Below are 22,824 nucleotides of genomic sequence, written 5' to 3' on the forward strand. Positions count from 1 at the left end.
TAAACAATTAATTTTACAATAAACAAGAAAAAACTTTTTTAAAGCACCCCCGTCGCTGCGAGCTCACGCAGCAAAGAAAACGCATATGGAAGTCACGCCCACATATGTAAACGGTGTTCAAATCACATGTGAGGTATCGCCGCGATCATCAGAGTGAGAGCAATAATTCCAACACTAGACCTACTCTGTCACTCTAACCTGGTAACCGGAATTTTTTTAAAAATATTTTTGAGATTTTTAGGTACCGTAGTTTGTCGTCATTCCACGAGCGCGTGCAATTACAAAGCGTGACATGTTTGGTATCTATTTACTCGGCGTAACACCATCTTTCACATTATACAAAAAAATTGGGCTAATTTTACGGTTTAGTTTTTTTTAAATTCATGAAAACACCGCTGCACAAATACTGTGTGACATAAAATATTGCAACAATCGCCATTTTGTTCTCTAGATTCTCTGCTAAATATATATATATATACACACACACACACTGTTTGGGGGTTCCAAGTAATTTTCTAGCAAAAAATACGGATTTTAACTTGTAAACACCAAATGTCAAAAATAGGCTTAGTTATGAAAGGGTACAGATTCTCGCCAAGGGCGCTGGAGACTCTAGGTACGCCTCTGCATACCAGCTTTTTTTTTTAATACAAACGATTTTATTGAAGAAATTCAGCAAGTACAAAAAAGGAGATACATCGGATGTAGTATAATAAGGAATACAAATACCTGTAGAACTAGCACAAGTACAAAGTACAATAGATGGTGGCAACCAGGTGGGGGTCAAGTGAGGAGAGTGTTAGAAGAGGAAAATCTACCCTAAGCTCGAGGAGCAAAGTATCCCGCCACTTGACGCCCACCTGTAAAAGTTCACAAATACAGGCAGTCCATAGGCTAGTATAACAAACAGAAAAAAACAAACTCAAAACAGAAAGTCAAGAGAGCTACGGGTGAATCAGTAGGGAGGTGCAGGTAGTTGAGCATCATGATATGGAGGAACCCACGCAGGGGAAGGGGAGAGGGGCAATCACAGACCAGGGGGCCAGGAATTCAATTCCAACTCATATGTGGGTATTGTGTCCATAATTGTGTGAAACACCTTTTGGCTGGATGGCCACCATGCGTTTAAGGATTTGGTCCCAAGGGACCCATGGGGTGCGCCAAAACAGGGCAATAGCCTACTGTACCGCACTAAATAAAGTGTGGGCAGGCTTTTGTTTAGGGGAAGTGGCTCCCGGGATCTCAGGAAAGAATAGACATCTGGTAAGTGAGGATGGTCCATCTCCCCGTAACATCGGCCACCTTGTCCGTCACCCGTTGCCACAAGACCCCTAATGAGGGGCAGCTCCAAAAGTTGTGCAAATGGGTACCCTTATCAGGGCATCCTCTGAAGCATTTCTCCATGACTAAAAGGAAAAATTTATGGAGTTTTGCTGGGGTGTAGTACCACCTAGTGTAGAGTTTCATTTCTTTCACAGCTACAGAGTTTGTGCAGATTCATAGCGACCACTCCTCTGGGGAGGCCTCCTCACCCGTCTCTGCCTCCCATTGAAGTATTGCTGAGGATTTGACAGGTAGGCCTAGGCCGCCCAGGTAGCTATACAATAGGGAGATTGTGCCCCTTTCCCTGGGGGGGGGGGGGGAGAGACACAAACAGGTCTTCAAGGGTAGTGAGGGGGTGGCCTTGTACCTGGAGTAGTGTGTGTCGTAGAAATGTCTGATTTGCAGGTATTTATAAAACTCTGATCTGGGAAGGGAGTGGGAAGATTCTAGGGATAGGAAGGAACGGATCACCCCGTCCCCCAATAGAGAGTCCAGGGTGACCAGCCCCCCGCCACCCACAGGGTAAAGGTATTTGGGCTCGAGAACACTGCTGGGAAGGAGGAGTCGCCCATGAATGAGGCCAACTTCGGGTGGGATGGGAGAAGGGAGAATTTATGTTTATAAAGGGACCAAAAGTGCAGGGATTGACCAACCACAGCGTTCCAGATAGAAATATCCTTGGGGCGGATAGATTTAGCCCATAAGAGGCCCGGGAGATAGAAAGGGGCAATCGAGGCCCGTTCAAAGCGGAGCCAGGGTATACTGTGTGGGGAGGTATGCCATTGGGCGAGTGGCAGGAGTCTAGCTGAAATATAGTACAGCCAGAGGTTAGGTAGGCCCACGCCACCCGAGGGTCGCAATCTATACAGCATCTGTTTGCCAAGGCGGGGTTTTTTATTACGCCAAAAAAAATTGTTCACGTCACGTTGTAGCTGTTCAATCGTCTGTTTGGACACATAGTTGGGAAGGGTTCTAAAAATGAATAAAAGTTTGGGAAGTATGGACATTTTCACCGCTTGTATCCTGCCCAGGAACGTAATGTGGAAAGAGCACCAGGAGTGTAGTAACTGTCTGATACGAGTAAATGCAGGGGGGTAATTGGCACAGTAAAGTTTATGTAGGGATGGGGCCAGTTTAATTCCAAGGTAGGGTAACGTCTGGCCATCTGTGGAGAAACCGAAGTTGGATTGGATCAGGGAAGTAGTGCTTTGGGGGAGATTAAAAAGGGCTGAGCATTTTGAAAGGTTAACCCCTAGGCCCGAGATTTCTTGGAACATATGGAGGGTGACTAGGAGGTTAGGGATAGAAATAATGGGGTCTGGCAGGAACATAAGAACATTGTCAGCATATAGGCTTAATTTAAATTTGTGTTCCCCCTTAATATATCCCTTGATATTATCTAAGCGGATAGCTTGGGCGAGAGGTTCGATGGCAAGGGCAAACAAAAGAGGTGACAGGGGACATCCCTATCTTGTACCTCTGCCTAAAGTGAAGTAGTCTGAGTTGCATCCTAGGAGCCTAATTCGTGTGTGGGGATGGTGGTATAATGCCCGCAACCCATGGACAAAGGTCCCTGAGAAACCAAATTTTGCCAGAATCTGTTCCAGGAAGGGCCATAGGACACTATCAAAGGCCTTGTGTATATCCAGGCACAGGAGGAGGACCTTACGGGAATGTAGGTCAGCGTCTTGGATTACGTTGGATGCAAGTCTAATGTTGTCAGTGATTTGTCTGGAGGGGATAAATCCTGTCTGGTCTGGGGAAATTAGGGAGGTGATAATGTTTGACAGTCTGTCTGCTAAGATGCGGCCGAAGATCTTCAGGTCTGTATTAATGACAGACTGGTCTGTAGTTCTTGGGAAGGGAGTGGTCCTTATTGGGTTTCGGGATCAGGGACATGTTTGCCAGAAGCATGCCATCTGGGAATTTATTACCCTTGAGGACATAGTTTAATAACGATTGTAAGTGTGGAATCAGGGTGCATAGAAATTTTTTAAAATCGGGAGCAGAATAACCGTCCGGCCCAGGGGTCTTAGAGGGTTTCAGGGACTTGAAGACATTAATTATTTCAAGGTCCAAGCAAGGGGCGTTCAGTTCCTGCATTTGTTCTAGAGTGAGAGAGGGAAGGGGAAGATTATTTAACCAAGTGCTAAGGGCCGGGTTCGGGGGAGAAGACGGGGGGGGGGGAGAGAGTAAATCAGAATAGAATTTTGTGAAAATTTTTAGAATTTCCGGGGGGTGAGAGACCATGTTTCCTAAGTATATATGTGTGAGAGTTGGAGGGAATGGTTGAGCTTCCTCGCGAACATTGCTGAGGCTGAATTGCTGTGGAGGAGGAACTTGGCCTTAGACCACCGCAATGCCTTCTCCGTCTGGTCCGATAGGATCTTATCTAGGTCGAGTTTAAGGGTAATGATTTGTTTGAGTATGTCTGGGGAGTGATTCTGAGAGTGTAAATGGTATAATTTGTCGAGGTCAGTAGTAAGTCTGGTTAAGTCGTTGTTTCTTTCTTTCGGGAGCTAATTGAATAAGGAAAACCCTGCACCACCACCACATTGTGAGCTGCCCATAGCGTGGCCGGGAAGATGTCATCAGTTTTGTTGATGGTGAAATATTTGTCTATGTGTTTAGCGATTTGAGGGAGCACCACTGGGTCTGATAAGAGGGCCTCTTTTTAGTCTCCAGCTGGCCACAGAGGGCTTTAAGCCAATATGGGAGATGTCTAGGGAGACCATCTGGTGACCAGGGACAAGAATGAATGGCAGCGGAGGTGGAATTGGCTAGGAGGATAGGGGAGCAAAATAAGTAATCCAGTCTGGAGTAATTGTCATGGGGGTGGGAATAGTATATTCCCTGCACCTGTGTTATGGTCCCTCCATGCGTTAACCAGAGTGTGCAAATGTAGGCTAGATTTTAGAGATTTGGGGAAGGCATTAGTGGTCGCGCATGGCTTGCTCCTATCGAGGGATGAGTGCGCCACTAAATTAAAGTCTCCGGCAAGGATAACATGAGGGGAATTGTATTTATCTAAGGTTTGAAAGAAGGTTCTGAAAAAGGATGCCTGAGAATCGTTGGGGGCATAGATATTAGCAAAAGTAATTTGTTTACCGTGTAGAGAACCTTGGAGTATGATAAACCTACTAGCTGGGTCTTTGTAGGTATTCTGGATATCGAGTGATAGACCGTTTTTCACAAAAATCGCCATTCCTCGAGACTTGGACCCAAAAGTGGTAAAGTGCCCAGAGCCATAGGCTCCATCAAAGTAATTATAGTGATTCTTTTCGGAGAAATGGGTCTCTTGTAAAAATATGACATCTGCCCGCAGGCATTTGTAGTTCAGAAAAGCTTTTTTACGCTTCTGGGGTGAATTAAACCCCCTACCGTTGTGGGAGATTATCCTAATACCCATTTAATTGGGGGGGGGGGGTAGAGCTTAGTCCAGGGTGGCGGTCTCGAGAAGTGCGTCTCCTGCGTTCCCGATCCCGTTGAGGTGGGGAAGTCAGGGCAAACCAGAGGGGGAGCGGGCTTCCACATAACAATCTAAACAATGTATACTGTGTAAACCACGACAGCATAGGAAGCACCTCATAAGTGATCCGAAAGTGGAAGATAAACCCGTAGCACAGGAAAAGGAACATAATAAGAACAAACATGTAACCAAAATCAAACATTGGGGTTGGGAGGGGAAAGACCATCCCGACTAAGGGTAACCTGAGAATCAACAGGGGTAACACCATCTGATTATAAGGACACTAACTGTCCAACGCTCTTGAGGACCCGTTAAAAGGTAAGAGAGGAGGCAAAAAGTAGAAATAAAAAACAAACACAACAAAAAATAAAAAATAAAACTAAAAACAGAAGTCTGTCTCTTGGCACTCCCAAGTCCAGAGCTCTCCTTGCCTCTCACTGTCCTCTAGTGTGGCTTTCAGTAAGAGCGGGGGGGACAACCAAACAGGGAGCTACTGTGCTACCGCACAGCGGGGAGCTGTAGGGAGTTTAAAAGGTGCATCGGGGGGGGGGGCGTGGCCGGAAGCCAAGGAGGACGGACGTGTATGAAAGGAGCTCCATCCGCCTCCATCCACGACAGGGACACATCCAAAGAGGCCCCAACTCACCCATCCGTGCTGCTGGAGCCATCCGCTGCCTGCTATGGCCATTATCGTTTCACCTCATCACACCTGCTCCCTCCGGGCTATCTCACGGCTGCCGCCATTGCGGGAGATCCACCGCAGCCATCTTGCGGCCTACCTCCACCTTCCGAGTCCCGGCCGCTGTAATACCTACACCCACGGCTGCATTGGCCCCATACACAAACCGGAGGATACCCCCCGCCTGGGGATGCAGGATTGTGGCCTTCCAGCGGCGGATTAAACGGAGATCGCGACCCCGGGATCTCAAGTGAGCGCCGGCGGCCATCTCGGTCCATAGGGTTCCGTTTCCAGCATCCTTTCCCCTCAACACAGATTGCTTGGGGAGGGATAGGGGACCCCGCCACACCAAGGAACAGCCACCCTTGGGAGTGAGATATATATACCACTCCAGCCGCCACACCACCCAGAGATTGAGGCTTAGGCCTAGTCAGCGGCCATCTTGGGACTCCCGAGACATTCTCCCACCCTAGCCCCCTTCTCCTGCTGGCTTTTCAGGCTTTCCTGCTGGACAGTGCCCTAACCCCAGGAGTCCGCCTGCACCACTGCCTACCTGCCACCAACCCTCCCCCCTCTTGTTTTCTTGAGATTTGCACGCTACAGCTGCCACCACTGTGGGCACTCATCGGGCCTCCCATGATGGCGGCCGTGTAATCATGTAAGCATCCGACGTTGACCCTTGCCGCCTTCCTAAGCCCCTCTGCAACGCATAACAACCACCTTCGCATCGGGGGCATCACCCATATGTATCTAATACTTAGTCCCAACATCTCATGGTGAAATACGGGCCAAAGCACCCTTCTCAGTCTCAGTCCCCAGATTTGCGGCCTTCACAGACTATAGACCGCTTCCTAAGCAGGCCTGCATCCCCATCCCTGCCTTCAGGCACTCCCGCATCCTCACAGGTACTCTCTCCATCATACGAGCCACTCCGCAGACCCTGACGGACGACCCCTCAGGCACAATGTCTACACCCGTGACGGTTGATGTACTAGACGCCAAACTGCTGGTCAAATCCTGCAGGAGAGCCTGTAATGTCTCCAAGGAGATGGGAAAACTTGCACATGAACTGCGGGGAGAGATTGTCCAAATCGGTGAACGTACTCATGTTCTAGAAACGAAATTTGATGACTTGATACAATAAGTGCACATTTTAGAGGAAGACAACGCGGGTTTGAAACAATCTGTCTCCCAGTTCCAGTCCCAACAGGAAGACTTGGAAAACCGGGAACGCCGTCAAAACTTGCGTATCAGAGGAGTCATAGTTTCATTAGTTAGTAAGGTTGAATAAAGACACCAGTCCATCCAGTTCAACCTGAGTGAGTGTCTACAATTGTCCCTATCCCTGTACATTGCACACTCACGTCGGTTCCTACCATAAAGGAGCCCACAATTCAAGGTCCCCATTCATATACTAGGGCCAATTTTGGACAGAAGCCAATTAATCTACCTGCATATCTTTGGATTGTGGGAGGAAACCGGAGTACCCGGAGGAAACCCACACAGGCACAGGGAGAACATGCAAACTCCAGGCAGGTAGTGTCGTGGTTGGGATTTGAACCAGCGACCCTTCTTACTGCTAGGTGAGAGTGCTAACCACTTCACCACTGTGCCACCCTGAGACTGTTACTGAAGGGGAGATCAGACCATACCTACTCAGCCTCTTTAATGTCATGGCCCCTCGGATCCCAGACATAGACTGGAGATTAGATAGAGCTCACAGATCTCTTGCTCCGAAGCCCCCTGCAGGAGCTAACCCCAGTGACATCATAGTTTGCTTCCATTACTACGATAGCAAAGAAGCTTTGACCGTGGCTACCTGCAATAAATCCCGGCTGGAATTCAAGGGGGCTAAGATACAAATCTTCAGCGATTTATCTCCAATTACCCTTGCTAAACGTCGCAGCTTCCGCCCTGTGACCATGCATCGACAGGACCATCAATTCCCATACCGCTGGGGTTTCCCCTTTCGCCTGTCGGCCACTAAAGACGGGATCCAATATTCCATGAGAGACCTACAGGAAAGTGAAGAATTAATCCGCAATCTTGGTCTTCCGCCGCTACCAGATGAGGATCCCACTCCGCTCCCGATGACACCTAAACCCACATCCATTCCCAGGCCGGATTTGGACCCCTGTTCGTGGGAAGTCACGGAAATCCTTCTCCATTCCCCAACTAAATCCCTTTCCTAGACTTCCACCTTGAGGGGAACTCAACTTCTACATCTGACTATCTCCGGCTTCGGCCCTTATGTCACCATGTTTCCCCTAATTTGGGGGTTTAAACCCATACCCATGGGTTATCGGTTTTTATTTTTTCTCCTTTGGACTACAGTATATTTTTTTCCGCTGCCTTTAACCACCATTGGAAGGTGGCGGGGGTCACTCCAGATGTGCTGGAGCCCCTTGTGTGCCTCCTTTTGTTCCACGACCGTGGACTCCTGGGTGGTTTTTAACCCCCAGGCCATATTTCAGCGTTTTTTTGTTTATTTTGCTTTTTCTAGGCCTTTTTTCGGCCTGTTAACAAGGTTGAAAGGTGAAAGAGAATGTGGCCAAAACGAACCAAATATGGAGGTTGTATGCTACTATAGGCTTTTCCTCCCTAGGATACACCATGGAACTCTTTGCTCATCTGGTTTATACAGGTATTTATGGACAGTATTTGTTTGTTATGGTTACTTTGAGCTAAAGTCACTTTATAATAATGGTTTTGTGGGTCATTACCTGCTGGAGCCATCCGCTGCCTGCTATGGCCATTATCGTTTCACCTCATCACACCTGCTGTTTGAACTCCATCCACAAGCGATGGTTAGCTTTGAAGGAGTTCAAATCCTCAGCTGCAGATGTAGTCCTAGTCCAGGAGACCCATTTCCGCCCAGGGGGCTCTCTTAAATTCGCTGCTAAGCATTTTCCAACCTCCTTCATGGCTTCTGACCCCTCCGGTAAAGCAGGGGTCGCAATCCTGATTAAAAAATCATGTCCGTTGCGGATAAAATCCTTATTTGCTGACCCTAAGGGTAGGTACATTCTCGTGGACTGCGACTATCTCTCCCGTTCTCTTAAGCCCCATACACACTATCAGATTGTCTGCTGATTTTTTTCCTTCAGGTTTACCAAAACCATGTAGTACAAGGGCCTGCCTGATTGCATACACATTTAAACCCCTAAGGTTTGAACTCATATTATATGGTTTTGGTAAATCTGATGGAAAAAAATCAGCAGACAATCTAAAAGTGTGTATGGGGCTTTACTTTGACATGCTCCCAATTCAGGACAAATGCAATTTCTTACTGAAGTCTTTGGAAGCCTGGGCAAACCTTTTATGATTATCGGAGACGACTTTAATATGACCATGTCCCCGAGACGAGACAGACGAATGCTATTCTCCTCTATCCCTTCATCCAAAACAGAACGTCAATCCACCACATTCTGCAAACTCATTAGGTCCCACAACCTATTAGATATCTGGAGAGTCAAACACCCTACCCACAGACAATTTACTTTTTTCTCCAAGAAACCCCACAGGATGCTGGTGAACAGACTTAAACCTCGCCCCTTCCACTCATATCCTGAACTCCTTCAGGTAGATGGTACTCTGACTCACTGCCCTCTTACAATGTCTAAAGTATTTGGGAAATTTTACATGAAACTGTTTAACTGTCTAGCCTCCAATCCCAAACACATGTTCACTCAGGAGGAATTTAATTCTTTTTGCGCTCCATTAAAGCTGCCTACATTGTCAACATCTCAGGTAGATACCCTTAACACTCCCATTACGTCAGAAGAGCTAGCGGCAGTTGTGAAGGAATTACCCTCCAACAAATCTCCGGGCCCAGATGGTTTACCATATCTTTATTATAAAACGTTCCTCCCGATCCTGAGTCCTCATTTGTTAAACCTCTTTACTTCCCTGCGGAAAGGTACCAAACCCCACCCACAGTTTTTACACGCCCATATCACAGTAATCCCGAAACCGGGCAAGCCCCCATCCTTGCCAGACAATTATAGACCCATTGCCCTACTTAATTCTGATTATAAGATCTTTACCAAAATCTTAGCTAATAGACTCACATCTCTGATTCCTTCCTTGACCCATAGCGACCAGGTGGGCTTTGTCCTGAGTAGACGAGCTGGAGACAATACCAGAGGCACCATTGGCCTCATAGACTTACTCAACAAAACATCTCGCCCTGCTATTATCCTTAGCTTAGATGCACAAAAAGCGTTCAATAGACTTTGTTGGCCCTACATGTTTGCCACGCTCCCCCAATTTGGTTTTTCGGGCCCCTTTATATCGGCCCTACAAGCCTTATACTCCCTTCCCAGGTATAATTAGCATCTTTTGTCTCCCCACTGTTTACACATACAGTAGGTGACCGCGATATTGTGTCAATACCAGGCACTGTATTTGGTATGAATCCTAAGGGAGAAGTCCATGCCAAATAAAAAAACAGCATAGGTTCCCCCTTGGGGGGCATACCAGGCCCTTAGGTCCGGTAGGGATTTTAAGGGAAATCCTCTACGCCCAAAAAAATGGCATGCCCCCTCCCCAAAATCCATACCAGACCCCTATCCGAGCACGCAGCCCGGCCGGTCAGGAAAGGGGTGGATACAAGCGAGCTCCCCCCCTCCTGAGCCATACCAGGCCACGTGCCCTCAACATGGGGGGTGCCGCGCGGCCCCCCACCCCAAAAGCACCTTGTCCCCGTGTTGATTAGGATAAGGGCCTCCTCCCGTCAACCCTGGCCGTTGGTTGTCGGGGTCTGCGGGCGGGGGGCTTATCGGAATAGCAGCCCCCCACCCTATGTGAATGAGTATGGGGTACAATGTACCCCTACCCATTCACATGTGAAAAAAAAAAAAACAACACACAAGGGTTAAAATAGTTTATTGCACAGCTCCGGGGGTCTTCTCGCCGGAATCCTCTGCTATCTTCTGCTCTTTTGCTAGCGGAGGAGCCCAGCTTTCTTCTTTGTCGCCGCCCTCTTCTTCCGACTTCGGGGGACTTGTCCCCCTCTTTGGTTCTTCTTGCCGGGCCACCGCTTCTTCCAGCTCTTTTACTAGCGGTGGCCCGGTCTTCTGTCGCTGCCGCCGCCACCGCCTTCCGTTCTTCTTCTTCTGGAGATGTTGACTCGACGCTCTCTCCGGCTGCAATGCCAGGGACGCGATGTACGGCGACTTATATAGGAACAACGGGCGAGGTCACCGGTTGATGTCACATGGTGACTCCGCCCCTTATGTCAGTGTCCCAGCATCCTCCAGGAGTCTGCGCGACCCCCCTTCCCCAAGGCACCTCCTATGTTGAGGGCACGCGGCCTGGTACGGCTCGGGGGGGGGGGGCGCTTGCTCGTCCCCACCCCCTTTCTTTCCTGACCGACCAGCCTGCGTGCTCGGATAGGGTCTGGTATGGATTTTGGGGGGGAACCCCACGCCATTTTTTCGGCGTAGGGGATTCCCCTTAAAATCCCTACCGGACCTAAGGGCCTGGTATGCCCCCGAGAAGGCATGCAGGCTTCATGAGTGAAGCGACATTATCGCTGCTCTCTCGCTACTATAGGAAAATTACATTTTCCTATTGCAGCCAGCGCAAGAACCAGCGCAACGGGATTGCGCTGGTTAGAGAAGCTTGTCGCCAGGAACCAGCGCGACAGGATCGCACTGGAAACACAATATCGGCGGCACCTACTGTAGCAATGGCACTAGACAGGGGTGTCCTCTCTCTCCCCCCTCTTGCTTATACTATGCCTTGAACCCCTAGCTGCATCCATTCGGGAGAACCCAGATGTTATCGGGGTGTTTCCTGAGACAGAAGGAATATAAATTGTCTCTTTTTGCAGATGATATACTCCTCACTTTGACAAAACCACACATCTCACTCCCCAATCTTCACGGCATTTTGGATACCTTTAGTAAACACTCGGGATATAGAGTAAACACAACCAAGACAGAGGCTCCTCCTATTCATGTACCTCCTCCGCTTCTTACTTCCCTATAACACAACTTCCTTATCATTGGTGTCCTGCATCACTTAAATACCTTGGCATCCATTTAACGGCGTCATACCATTCCTTATATCGAGCTAACTTTATCTTCCCGATTTCAAAAACACTCAGCCTACTCCGCAAGTTGATGGCATGTCCTCTGTCTCTCCTGGGTAGGATTAACATTCTCAAGATGGCCATTCTCCCCAAATGTCTCTACCTTTTTGAAACCTTGCCAGTTACCCTCCCTATGCCACAATTTAGTAATATTCAAAGAGCCTTTACTAAATTCATCTGGGGGAACAAATCGCATAGAGTCGCTCATACAGTAGTTTTTGCCCCGCGTTCCCAGGGTGGCTTGGGGGCACCTGATATTAATACTACTATGCAACTCACCTTTCGGCAACCATCTCCTGGTCATCATCTATGGCTACCAGTAGATGGTCAGAGCTGGAAATTAGCGTTACTAGCCCCGTTCATCCCTGCTCTTTGTTGTGGTTTGACTTCTCCTCTTACATGACACAACTTAAACACATAAGCCTTGAACCGATGCTGTTTACCTTGTCCATTTGGAAAAAATGTCACAGGAGATTCTCTCTCTCTCTTCTCCATGCCCACCCCTTTTAAACGTTATTTTCAACCCTGACCTGCCAGATAGCCTTTCCTCTGTGAATATGCTCCCATGGTTTAAAGTGGGTATATTTCACCTTCGTCACTTAGTTCATCCGGTGACCCGCAAACTATTATCCTTCACAGAGCTCCAAAACAAATATGAAATACCAAAACAGCTCTTCTTTTCCTACCTCCAATTTAAACATTATTTCCATTCCATATCATCTACCATGACCCTTGAAATACCTAATGCATTTGAGATCCTGTGTACTCGTGGCCCTCATCAGAAAGGCCTCATATCCTCTATATACAAGATTCTTCTCAGCTCATCACCACCTACGTTAGATTCTCACCTCTATATGTGGAGATGGGCCAAGATTTTACCTAACCCTTTTTTTTTTTTTTCAATTGTATTTTTATTGAAAATTTTTGAGAGAATATACAAAGGGAAGTACATCAACAGAACAGTTGTCAGTGTCAACAATGTTACAAGCCATAGGCCACAGAGCAAGAAAAGGAAAGTAAACAAAAAAATAAAAATAAATAAACACAAGAAAAAGTAATATAATGGTTAGGCAATATCAAGTCACAAGTACAGTTAAAGCAGTAATGCATCCATTAACGGGGGGGGGATAGGGGGGAAGAGTCAGTAGGGGGGGGGGGGGGGTGTAAGGAAGAGCCCAATGGGTGGATAGGCCAGGTAGCTATGTGTCTGCAAGGAAAGCTTAGCCAACCATTGGATCTGGGGCATGCTCATTACCGGGAGGAGCCTATACCAGGTTGAGGCATCCTCGGGGAAAGGCATGTACTGACGGGGGGGGGGGGGTAAGGAAGAGCATCAGGTAATCCCTAAGGGGGGGCTATAGGGAGTCCCAGATTAAGCTGAGAACGGTCCCATAAGTCCCAGACTCGGGAAAACCTAGGCAGCGTGTCATGAACAACAGCGGTAAGGTACTCCATCCTACGGATCTGTTCCAGAGTTTGCAATATCTGTGGGAGCGTTGGCGGGGACTGTGACAGCCATCTGACTGGTATGGCCCGTCTTGCTGCCAGTAAAATATAGCCTAGAAGTTTCTGGACATTGGCAGGCATGTCAGGAAAGGGTAAACCTAATAGAAAGTGGATCGGGGTTAAAGGAAGGATAGTGTCGGAAAGTTCTTGTAGATATACATGTACAGAGGACCAAAAAGGTTGGATGACCGAACATTCCCAGAAAATATGAAAAAGAGATCCAATAGCCTTCCGACACCGCCAGCAGAGTGGGGAAGCCCGGGGGTCATATTTATGTAAGAGCTGTGGGGTCCTGTACCAAAACATTAGAATTTTATAGATTGTCTTCTTCTGTTCTACACATCGAGACGTTTTAGAGGCAGTCTCCCAAATTTTCAGCCATTGGGGGGTGGTAATGGTCTGGCCAAGAAGCCTAGACCATTTGTGCATGTAGAGGTGACTTGGGCCAGAAAGAGAGGGAGAGGCCTGTAAGTACTTGTAAATTTCAGAGATAAGTTTCGTTTGGTGTGGGCCTTGGGAGCAAAGAAGTTCAAAGGGGGTAGGGTTATTCAAAGTAAGGGTAGGGTTTTTGGAGCTAAAGTAATGTCGGATTTGAAGATAGGAGTAAAACAGACCCTTGGGGACCTGAAATTTACGTTGGGTATCAGCGAAGGATAGAAGCGAATGTGTAAGTGGATGTACCAGATTACGGAGTTGGAAAACGCCCGCTTGGGTCCAAGGGAGCATGCGCGAGTAAGACAGGCTGTCCGGGATATCAGGGTTAAACAATACGTTTAATAATGGCGAACACGGAGAGGCCAGGGAGAATCGTTGGGCACATTTCTTCCAGATAGAAAGGGTAAAGAGCATGGGGCGCAGAGAAAGGTTCCTGAGTTGATGAATAGAAGTTTCCAATTCTGCCCAAATCATCGAGCAGGGGTGGGCCGGAGCAGTAATGCTCATTTCAATGTCAGACCACACACTGGATGACATTCTATGTGACCATACTATGACCGGTTTCAAATGTGTAGCATAATAATATTTAAGGAGGTCTGGGGCCCCCAGTCCACCCCTCGCTCTGGGAGTGAGCACTACCGAACTAGCTATCCTGTGGGCCTTATAGTGCCATATAAAGTTAAGGAAGGACCTCTGAGTAGCTTTGAGTTGGGGCATGGGAACGGGGATCGGTAGCGTCTCAAATAGGTATAAAAGTCGTGGCATGATAGACATCTTCAGGACATTGATGCGACCCATGAGGGAAATGGGAAGAAGGTCCCATTGTCGCAAGAGTCGGTCGATGTCCCGGAAGAGCGGTGGGAAATTAGCATGATATAGGCCAGAGTAGGAAGAGGTGAGGTTAACCCCTAGATATGTGAGGGAGTCCGTACACCAGCGATATGCGTAATTGCGCTGCAGGGGGGAAAGCTCCACAGGGTGAATAAGGATAGGTAGAGCTTCTCTCTTATTAGTGTTGATCTTATATCCAGAGATCGAGCTAAATTGGTGTAGGAGAGCATGTAGACAGGGAAGGGAGGTGTGGGGTCTGGTTAAAGTCAATAGGATATCGTCAGCATATAGAGACAATTTATACTCTGGCGTAAATGGACCCCGCAAATGTCAGGATGGTTACGGATAGCCGCTGCCAGGGGTTCCAAACAGAGAATAAAGAGCAGGGGGTATAGCGGACAGCCCTGCCTAGTGCCATTGCTGAGAGAAAAGGATGGTGATAAGTAGGAGGATAGTTGAACTTGCGAAGAGGGTCTGGAGTACAGCGCCCTCAGAGCGGTGACAAATGGACCTGCAATGCCAAAGCGAGAGAGTGTAGCAAACGGCCAGCTGAGTCTGTCGAACGCCTTTTGAGCGTCGAGGCTTAGTATAAGGGCTGGGCGGTTTGTTTTGTTTAACAAATCAATTAAATCTACAGTACGTCTAGTATTGTCTCCCGCATGTCTAGCCAGTACAAAACCTACTTGGTCCTTGTGGATGAGCTGCGGTAGTAAGCGGGACAGCCTATTCGCCAAAATCTTAGTGAAAATTTTGTAATCGGAATTTAGCAATGCAATAGGCCTGTAATTATCCGGGAGGGAGGAGTCTTTACCCGGTTTCGGGATCACCGATATATGAGCATGGAGAAACTGGGGGTCAGGAACGGAGCCTATCAATAAGGAAGAGAATAGGGAGAGAAGGTGCGGACTCAGCAACGGAAGGAAAGTTTTGTAGTAGGAGTAAGGTAGGCCATCAGGGCCAGGGGCTTTTTGAGTGGGAAGATTCTCCACTACCGCAGCTAATTCCTCAGGGGAGACAGCGGAATTTAAATACGGGAGGTGGTCAGGGGAAAGCTGGGGGAGGGGCAGTGATTCCACGAAGGAGTTAAATTTCTCCTGGGTGAAAGAGTATTGATCATCAGTGAGTAAACAGTTATACAACTTATGGTAGAAGTTGCCAAATGTTTTGGACATTGTAAGAGGGCAGTAAGTGGAGGAACCGTCGGGCTGTTTAAGGGAGTCAGGATAGGCCTGGAAAGGTCTAGGTTTAAGTTTGTTTACAAGTATCCGGTGTGGTTTGTTAGAGTACTCGTAAAACTTCTGCTTTGACCATAGGAGGGATTTGTCTATCTTCTGCAAATCAAGTGATCTAAGGAGGTTGCGTAGGTGGACAACCGTCCTAAGCCCAGACACCGTGGGAGAAGAGAGCAAACGGTCCTCAGCCTTGCGAAGTCTAAGAAGAGCTGAGGCCCTTTGGTGTGTGGCGTCTTTTTTGAGTCTGGAGCCGATTGCAATACAATGCCCCCTGAATACAGGTTTATGTGCCTCCCACAGAGTCGAGGGCTCGGAGACGGTGCCAGCGTTAAGCTCAAAATATTCAGTAAGGGACGTGGTCAGTTGAGCTTTAGTCTCAGGGTTGCGCAAAAGGGTCTCATTGAGGCGCCAGTGACAGGAGCGGGGGAAGGTCGAGGATAGAGAGAGATCCAAATGAACCGAGAAATGATCCGACCAGGTGACAGGATTAATTTCCGAGGATACTGCAGCTGTCAAGAGGGGTGTGGAGATGAAAAAGTGGTCTAATCCAGAAAAAAGTTTATGAGGGTGGGAGTAGAAAGTATAGTGTTTCCGAGTAGGATGTTTAATTCTCCATATGTCCAATAAACGTCGGGCTCTAATAAGTCTGCGGAACGATTTGGAGAGGGAGTCTACATTGGAGGGGGAGGGAATAACACATGTTTGTCTTTACCAGGGGACATAACCATATTAAAATCTCCACCAATCACTGTAAAAGGGTGTGCATACATATCCAACACATCAAAAACAGCACTAAGAAAGCGGACTTACCTAACCCTTTATCCCTCTCACAGTGGCAGGAGATCTGGACTTCTATTTCTAAAGCTTCCAGGTGCATGGAGGAGAGAGAGACGGCCTATAAGGTTTGGATGTTTTGGTACAAAACCCCTGAAGTGTTGCATAAATACGACCCCTCACTATCTCGATTGTGCTGGAGATGTCTGCAAGCCATTGGTACACATTATCCAATTTTTTGGGACTGCCCACTAATTACACCTTTCTGGTCCTCGGCTCAATATCTACTCCAATCAGTATTGGAGACAGATGTCCCATTGAATCCTACACACTACTTATTGGGTCTTCCAGTCCCGGGTATGTCTAAACATGCTAAAAAACTGATGGCATTTATTTTGTTAGCTGCCAAAAGAGTGATCCCTACCCACTGGTTGTCCCCCACACCACCGATGCAATCACAACTAATTTCGGCCATTGCACATATTCGCAGGATGGAACATATGACAGCCCTGGTCCAAGACTCTCTACCCCGATTTTCTAAAACTTGGGATGTATGGGATAATTCTCCACTTAACCCAGAATCCGTACATTAACACTTTGCCATATGTTTTCTAGGACGACTGGTTGAGGTTAGGCCTCAGGATTTGTACTTCCTACCTCTGACGAATATCCTCTTTTCTTTTTTTTTTTCTTTTACTATGCAGTTACTGTATTCAGATCCATGGTGTTCCCTCCCCCCCTTTTTTTATTTTTCACCTTTATTGTTATCTATATGTGCCTTAACTTGAAACTCTCACGAGGTTGACTCCTGTGTCGAGTCAGTAATGACAACATTGTCTGTTTGTACCAGATGCATTCTCTTTGTTTTGCAAAAATTTTTCAATAAAAATACATAAAAAAAAAAAAAGTGCATCAGGGTGTGATGATAGTCTGGGGGGCAGGGGGCCAGGCAACAACGGGGGTCAGATCTGTAAAGGGGGCCCCATACTTGCCTAGGAAAGAGCCCGGCCGTCAATTGGTAGTCCAGGACCAGCAATAAACTCAGTCAGGCAGGACCGAAATAGGGGAAAACAAGCAGGGGGTCAATTTTAGTTGCCTCTGCTTTCTACGGTCCCTCTGCAGAGAAGGAGTAGCTCAGATAGCTGAGGTGCGGGGGGTGGAAGACATTTTCGGGAGGTCCTCAGCCATCAGGTCTAGCTTGACCAGGAGCTCCTTACCCTCTTGTAGGTTAAGCACCATGAACGTAGAGCCGTTGTGGATAACTTGCAACTTAAAGGGGAACCCCCATCTGTACTGTATTCTGGCATCTTGAAGTGGCATGGTGATCTCCTTCAGTTTGCGTCTTTTATCCAGGGTGGCGGGGGAGATATCCGGGTAGATCTGGATTCTCACTCCATCCAGGGTGATGTTGAGGGTGTTACGGGAGGATCTAAGAATTTCTTCCTTTATCAAAGTAGTCCTTAAGGCATAGGATGATGTCCCTGAGAGGTTTGTCTTCAGGGGGCTTATGGCGAAGGGGCCTATGGAGCCTATCACAGGCAAACACAGCCTCCGGGGTTGCTGGTAACAGGGACTGGAACAACTTGTAAATGGCCGGGGTTAAATCAGTAACCACCTCGGGACCCCTCTGATTCTCAGATTGTTCTGTCTGTTTCTGTTGTCCAAGTCCTCTAAATGGTCCTGGAGCTGGGACACAGTCTGTGAGTGCCTCGTGGTCCCTGCGGAGGTCTGTGTATGCGAGCTGCAGCTCATCATGCTTCATCTCAAGTAAGTCAGTTCTGCCTCCTAAAACCGCTATCTCCTGTTGCAGAGTGCTGGTAGATTTGTGAAGTTCTGTCTGAAACTTCTCAGCAATTTTAACATACATAGCAGTGAGGCTGTCATCTAAGTCTGCCTTAGTAAGTTGCAAGGGGTCCTCAATTCCGCCAGATAAATAGACTGGAGAGGCTGCTGGATTGCCTGCAGGAGCGCCATCTTGGGATTTCCCTGCCATCTCGTGGGCCCTGAGAAGGTAGTTTGTGAGACCTTTGCGCCGGTTTCCCACAACGGGACCTGGCGGACGGCATGCACCAGACTTTCCCCCGGGGGTGCTGGCACTTTTTAGGCTGGTTCGAGGGGTGTAACAGCCCCGGGGGTGATGATCAAGTCCGCGTTGTGACGGAGCTCCGCTCAGATAGGACTAGTCAGATTTGCGCCGCACATGCGCCCCCTACCAGCTCGTTTTAACAAAAGAAAAAAAAATGGACTTTCGTCACTCACAGATGAAAAATTGTATTTAAAAGACCTAAAACACTGTTTTACTGATTTTCAGACAGGGCTGTAATATAGTATTATAGCCACACACAAACTTTTTTGTAATTCATGTAACCATAAGTTACATTATACAAACCGAGACAAGAGTAATGCAAGATAAATTAGATAGAAATGCTGATAACAAACATCAGAGCTACACAGGCAGCTCAACTAAACGGAGCGTACACAAGACAACGAGTTAGGATGGGCAGGTATAAACGTGATCTGAAAGGGCGCAATAGAAGGCACCTCCATGAATCTGAACTTAGTAATGCAACCTTGTGGGATATAGAGTGAAAAAATAACGGGCCAGGAGAGATCCCTGGGTGGCCAGTATAACTCAAAAAGGAGCAGGATCTAAAAAACATGATCATGTACATAATAAAAGCAAAGAAACCGCAGGAACAAATTTCCCAGTTGAAGGGACGATATATAAAGGGGGAACAACAGAAGAAGGGAGGGGGATAGGAAGGGAAGGACGAAAAAGGTAGAAGGGAGGCACGCACATCAGAAAGACAGGGGCCAGGCCCATAGCAGGAGAAAAATGAAAGTAACGAGACAATCCATAGAGATACACTGAGAACCAGAAAAGCCAATTCTCTCACCCAGAGCCTCGTAAAAGGTTCCCAAACAAGTTGAGTCCCAAGTCCCAGTTCTTGAGGGTGGCTATAAGGTCTTCCATGTCCCCGAGTTCATTGATCTTAGAGAACCAGAAAAACTTTTAGGGTGGGTGCACAGCCCTCCAGCACAAGGGAATGTACACCTTGGCTGCATTTAATAGCTAAATGGTAAGGGGGTCTTGTATTTTTTAAATGGGCCTTTGCGTGAGGTGCAGCAAGCATGCCACAGGGATATCTGCTAGATCGACATTAGTCAGGTGTTTAATAGTACTAGCCACCGCTTGCCAAAATAGTCACTCCCAGTACTAGCCACCGCTTGCCAAAGTTTTGGGCACTCCCAGAAAATGTGTAACATTGTGCCTCATCCAACGTTGCTCTGCCAACCCCTACTATAAGGGGTTAATTTATACTGTGAAATATCAAAAGTATTATTTATATCATATATAATAAATATACAGAGAAGTCAACTATACAGGATATTTTAACTTGTAGTCAAACAAAGCTATATGAAGTGTGGAAGGGGGATATACTGTTAATCTTATATTAACCACTTCCTTGCCTGGCCTATAGCAGAATGATGGCCGGGCGGTGGTTCAGTTATCCTTACTGGGCGTCATATAACCGCATGGGGGCTTGCATCACGGCGATCAGTGGTGCGGTGTGTCAGTCTGACACACCGCTACACCAATCTCGGAGGCTCTTTACCTCCTGATCAGCGATGTCCAATCACGGCTGATCACAATGTAAACAGGAAAAGCAGTTGATCAGCTCTTCCTCACTCGCATCTGACAGACACGAGTAGAGGAGAGCTCTCCTGACAGGGGGGGGGGTCTGCACTGATTGTTTATCAGTGCAGACCCCCCCCCCCTCGGATGCTATAACTGGACCACCAGGGAAGCCCCCAGCATGTGGATGGCCAGGTATACATATGGCCCAATACATGCCAAATGCCCAATACATGCCAATCAGTGCCTACAAATGGGCACTAACTGGCACCATTACAGAAAAAAAAATAAGTGATGCCCAGCAATGCCACCCACCAGTGTAATCAGTGTCACCCATCAGTGTCCCTCAGTGCCACCTATCAGTACCCATCCATGCCCACCTATCAGTGACAATCAGTACCCATCAGTGCCATCCATAAGTACCCATCAGTGCCGCCTTATCAGTGCAGCCATATCAGTGCCTGTACACAATATAGGGTGCACTTACAGAGTGCTAGAGAGGGTAGTTGCTGGGATGTCTCTATGGAGGGGTCCACGAGTGCCATGTATCAGCAAGAAGCCTCGGAAGAATGCTAGCTGAGTGTCTCCATGTGAGAGTGATCCGGAGTGGTCAGACTGGGGAGCTGCCTACCGCTGTGTCTGGTCAATTAGTACCCACATTTCCAAGGTACATTTGTTTTGTTGTCTGTGCCCCTGTTCAGAAGATTTCACCTCACGTTCACTGTCCGTGGGACAATTGAATTTTGAAAATTTTGGGTTGTCGTGGAAACAAGGACTGGTGATCAAGCTTCAGTGAAGACATCTTTTTCCCATGACAACTCTTACAGGAGTGAATTTCCTTTCCTGGTGGTAGATTTCCTCTCACTTCCAGTTGTCTCCCTCCATTTGGAAGTAGGAGTCGTATGTAATGTCAGATGTTTGTAACTCAGGGACTGGCGTTGTATGTGTGCTGCACTGTATTTCCTAATATGTAAACAAATAATGCATTCTGTATGCAGGCCAACTAATCGATTATGAAAATAGTTGATAACAATTAGTTGTTTGAGCCCTAAGGTGTACCCTTATGTCTTTCAGCAGGCACAGTTCTCTGTTAAAGTTCCTGTAAAGACCATTCATACACATTGATCATATTCCCATCCCCTTCCTGCTTAGACCTTACCATTCTTTTTCTTGTTTTCCATTCTTTACAGAACTGCTTCCGCTCACTGTACACCTGAAGAGAGAAGATAACCAACATATTACAAGTACTGCCTGCAGCTCTGAATACAAAATCTTTTAAACCACTGTAGATACAGAAAACGTTGGTGGCCAATGTATCACAAATAATGCAGGACTTAACCACTTGACCTACGGAAGGTTTAGACCCCTTCATGACCAGACCATTTGTTGCTATTTAGCACTGTGCTACTTTAACCACTTACTCACTGCCCGTTGATTGACAGTGACAGAATGGCACTCCTGCGCAAATCACCATAGCTGTATGATAGGCGCTTTAAGGAGTATAGAGGCCGCCCGCCTCGTCCTTAATGAGCCGATGCTCGTGCCCAGCAACCGCTATTTCCGCCAGGCACCAGTGATCGCTCCTGACAGTGTGTGGACAGGGATTTGTGTGTGTAAACACACAGATCCACGTCCTGTCAGGGGAAAGGAGACAGATTGGAACAAAGATCGTCTCCTCTCCAAGTCAGTCCCATCGCCCCACACTTAGAACACAGTCAGGGAACACATTTAACCCCCTGATCACCTCCTAGTGTTAACCCCTTCCCTGCCAGTGACATTTAAACATTTATAATGTGATTAGTGCTAGTGATTACTGTCAATGGTCCCAAAAATGTGTCATAAGTGTCCGATCCGTCTGCCACAATCCCGATAAAAATCGCGTATCGCTGACATTACTGGTAAAAAAATAAAATAAAATAAAAATGCCATAAATCTATCCCCTATTTTGTAGACACCTTTGCGCAAACCAATCAATATACGCTTATATTTTTTTATCAAAAATATGTAGAAGAATATATATCGGCCTAAACAAATGAAGAAATTTGTATATATATTTTTTTTTATTTGAGATATTTATTACAGCAAAAGGGTGGTCAGATGCCACCAAAAGAAAGCTCTATAAAGGATATAAATGTTTAGATACATCAAAGCATGACCATGCAATTGTTAAAGCGACAAAGTCCCGTATCGCAAAATATTTGGGGGGGTTTGTACTGCCCTGCCATTTTAGCACCTCAAGAAATGAGATAGGCAGTCATAAATTAAAAGCTGTGTAAATTCCAGAAAATGTACTCTAGTTTGTAGAGGCTATAACTTTTGCGCAAACCAATAAATATACGCTTATTGACATTTTTTTTTACTAAAGACATGTGGCTGAATACATTTTTGCCTAAATGTATGACTAAAATTTAGTTTATTCGATTTTTCTTATAACAAAAAGTAGAAAATATCATTTTTTTTCTCAATTTTCAGTCTTTTTCCTTTTATATCGTAAAAAATAAAAATCGCAGAGGCAATCAAATAAGATCAAAAGAAAGCTCTATTTGTGGGAAGAAAAGGACGCAAATTTCGTTTGGGTACAACATTGCATGACCGCGCAATTACCAGTTAAAGCAGTGCAGTGCAAAATTGTAAAAAGACCTCTGGTCCTTAGGCTGACAATTGGTCCGGGGCTTAAGTGGTTAATTTTTATACTCGTTTAATACTATCTAATTTGCTGCTGCTCACACTCTATTTTATTTTTTTTATTTTTCATTTTTATAAGTTTGAATATTAGTTTCAGTTGAGTAGGATCTGGTTTAATATGGATATTTTTGAGTATCCTAAAATTAGGACAATAGA

The 22,824-nt window shown here is 46.8% G+C and overlaps 1 protein-coding gene across 2 annotated transcripts in view; it reads right to left on the bottom strand.

The window, feature by feature from the left end:
• The window catches only part of PSMC3IP (PSMC3 interacting protein), a 330,428-nt gene that overhangs the window by 105,426 nt on the left and 202,178 nt on the right, over positions 1-22,824 (bottom strand). For both annotated transcript variants that reach the window (XM_077459441.1, XM_077459440.1), the window contains exon 6: positions 21,143-21,196. In XM_077459441.1, the coding sequence (XP_077315567.1) occupies positions 21,143-21,196 (54 nt within the window). The remainder of the gene's footprint in view (positions 1-21,142; positions 21,197-22,824) is intronic.

The sequence above is a fragment of the Lithobates pipiens genome, unplaced genomic scaffold, assembly GCF_037356315.1.
Source record: "Lithobates pipiens isolate NorthernLeopardFrog02 unplaced genomic scaffold, aLitPip1_a1.2 Scaffold_28, whole genome shotgun sequence".
Classification (NCBI taxonomy): Eukaryota; Metazoa; Chordata; class Amphibia; order Anura; family Ranidae; genus Lithobates; species Lithobates pipiens.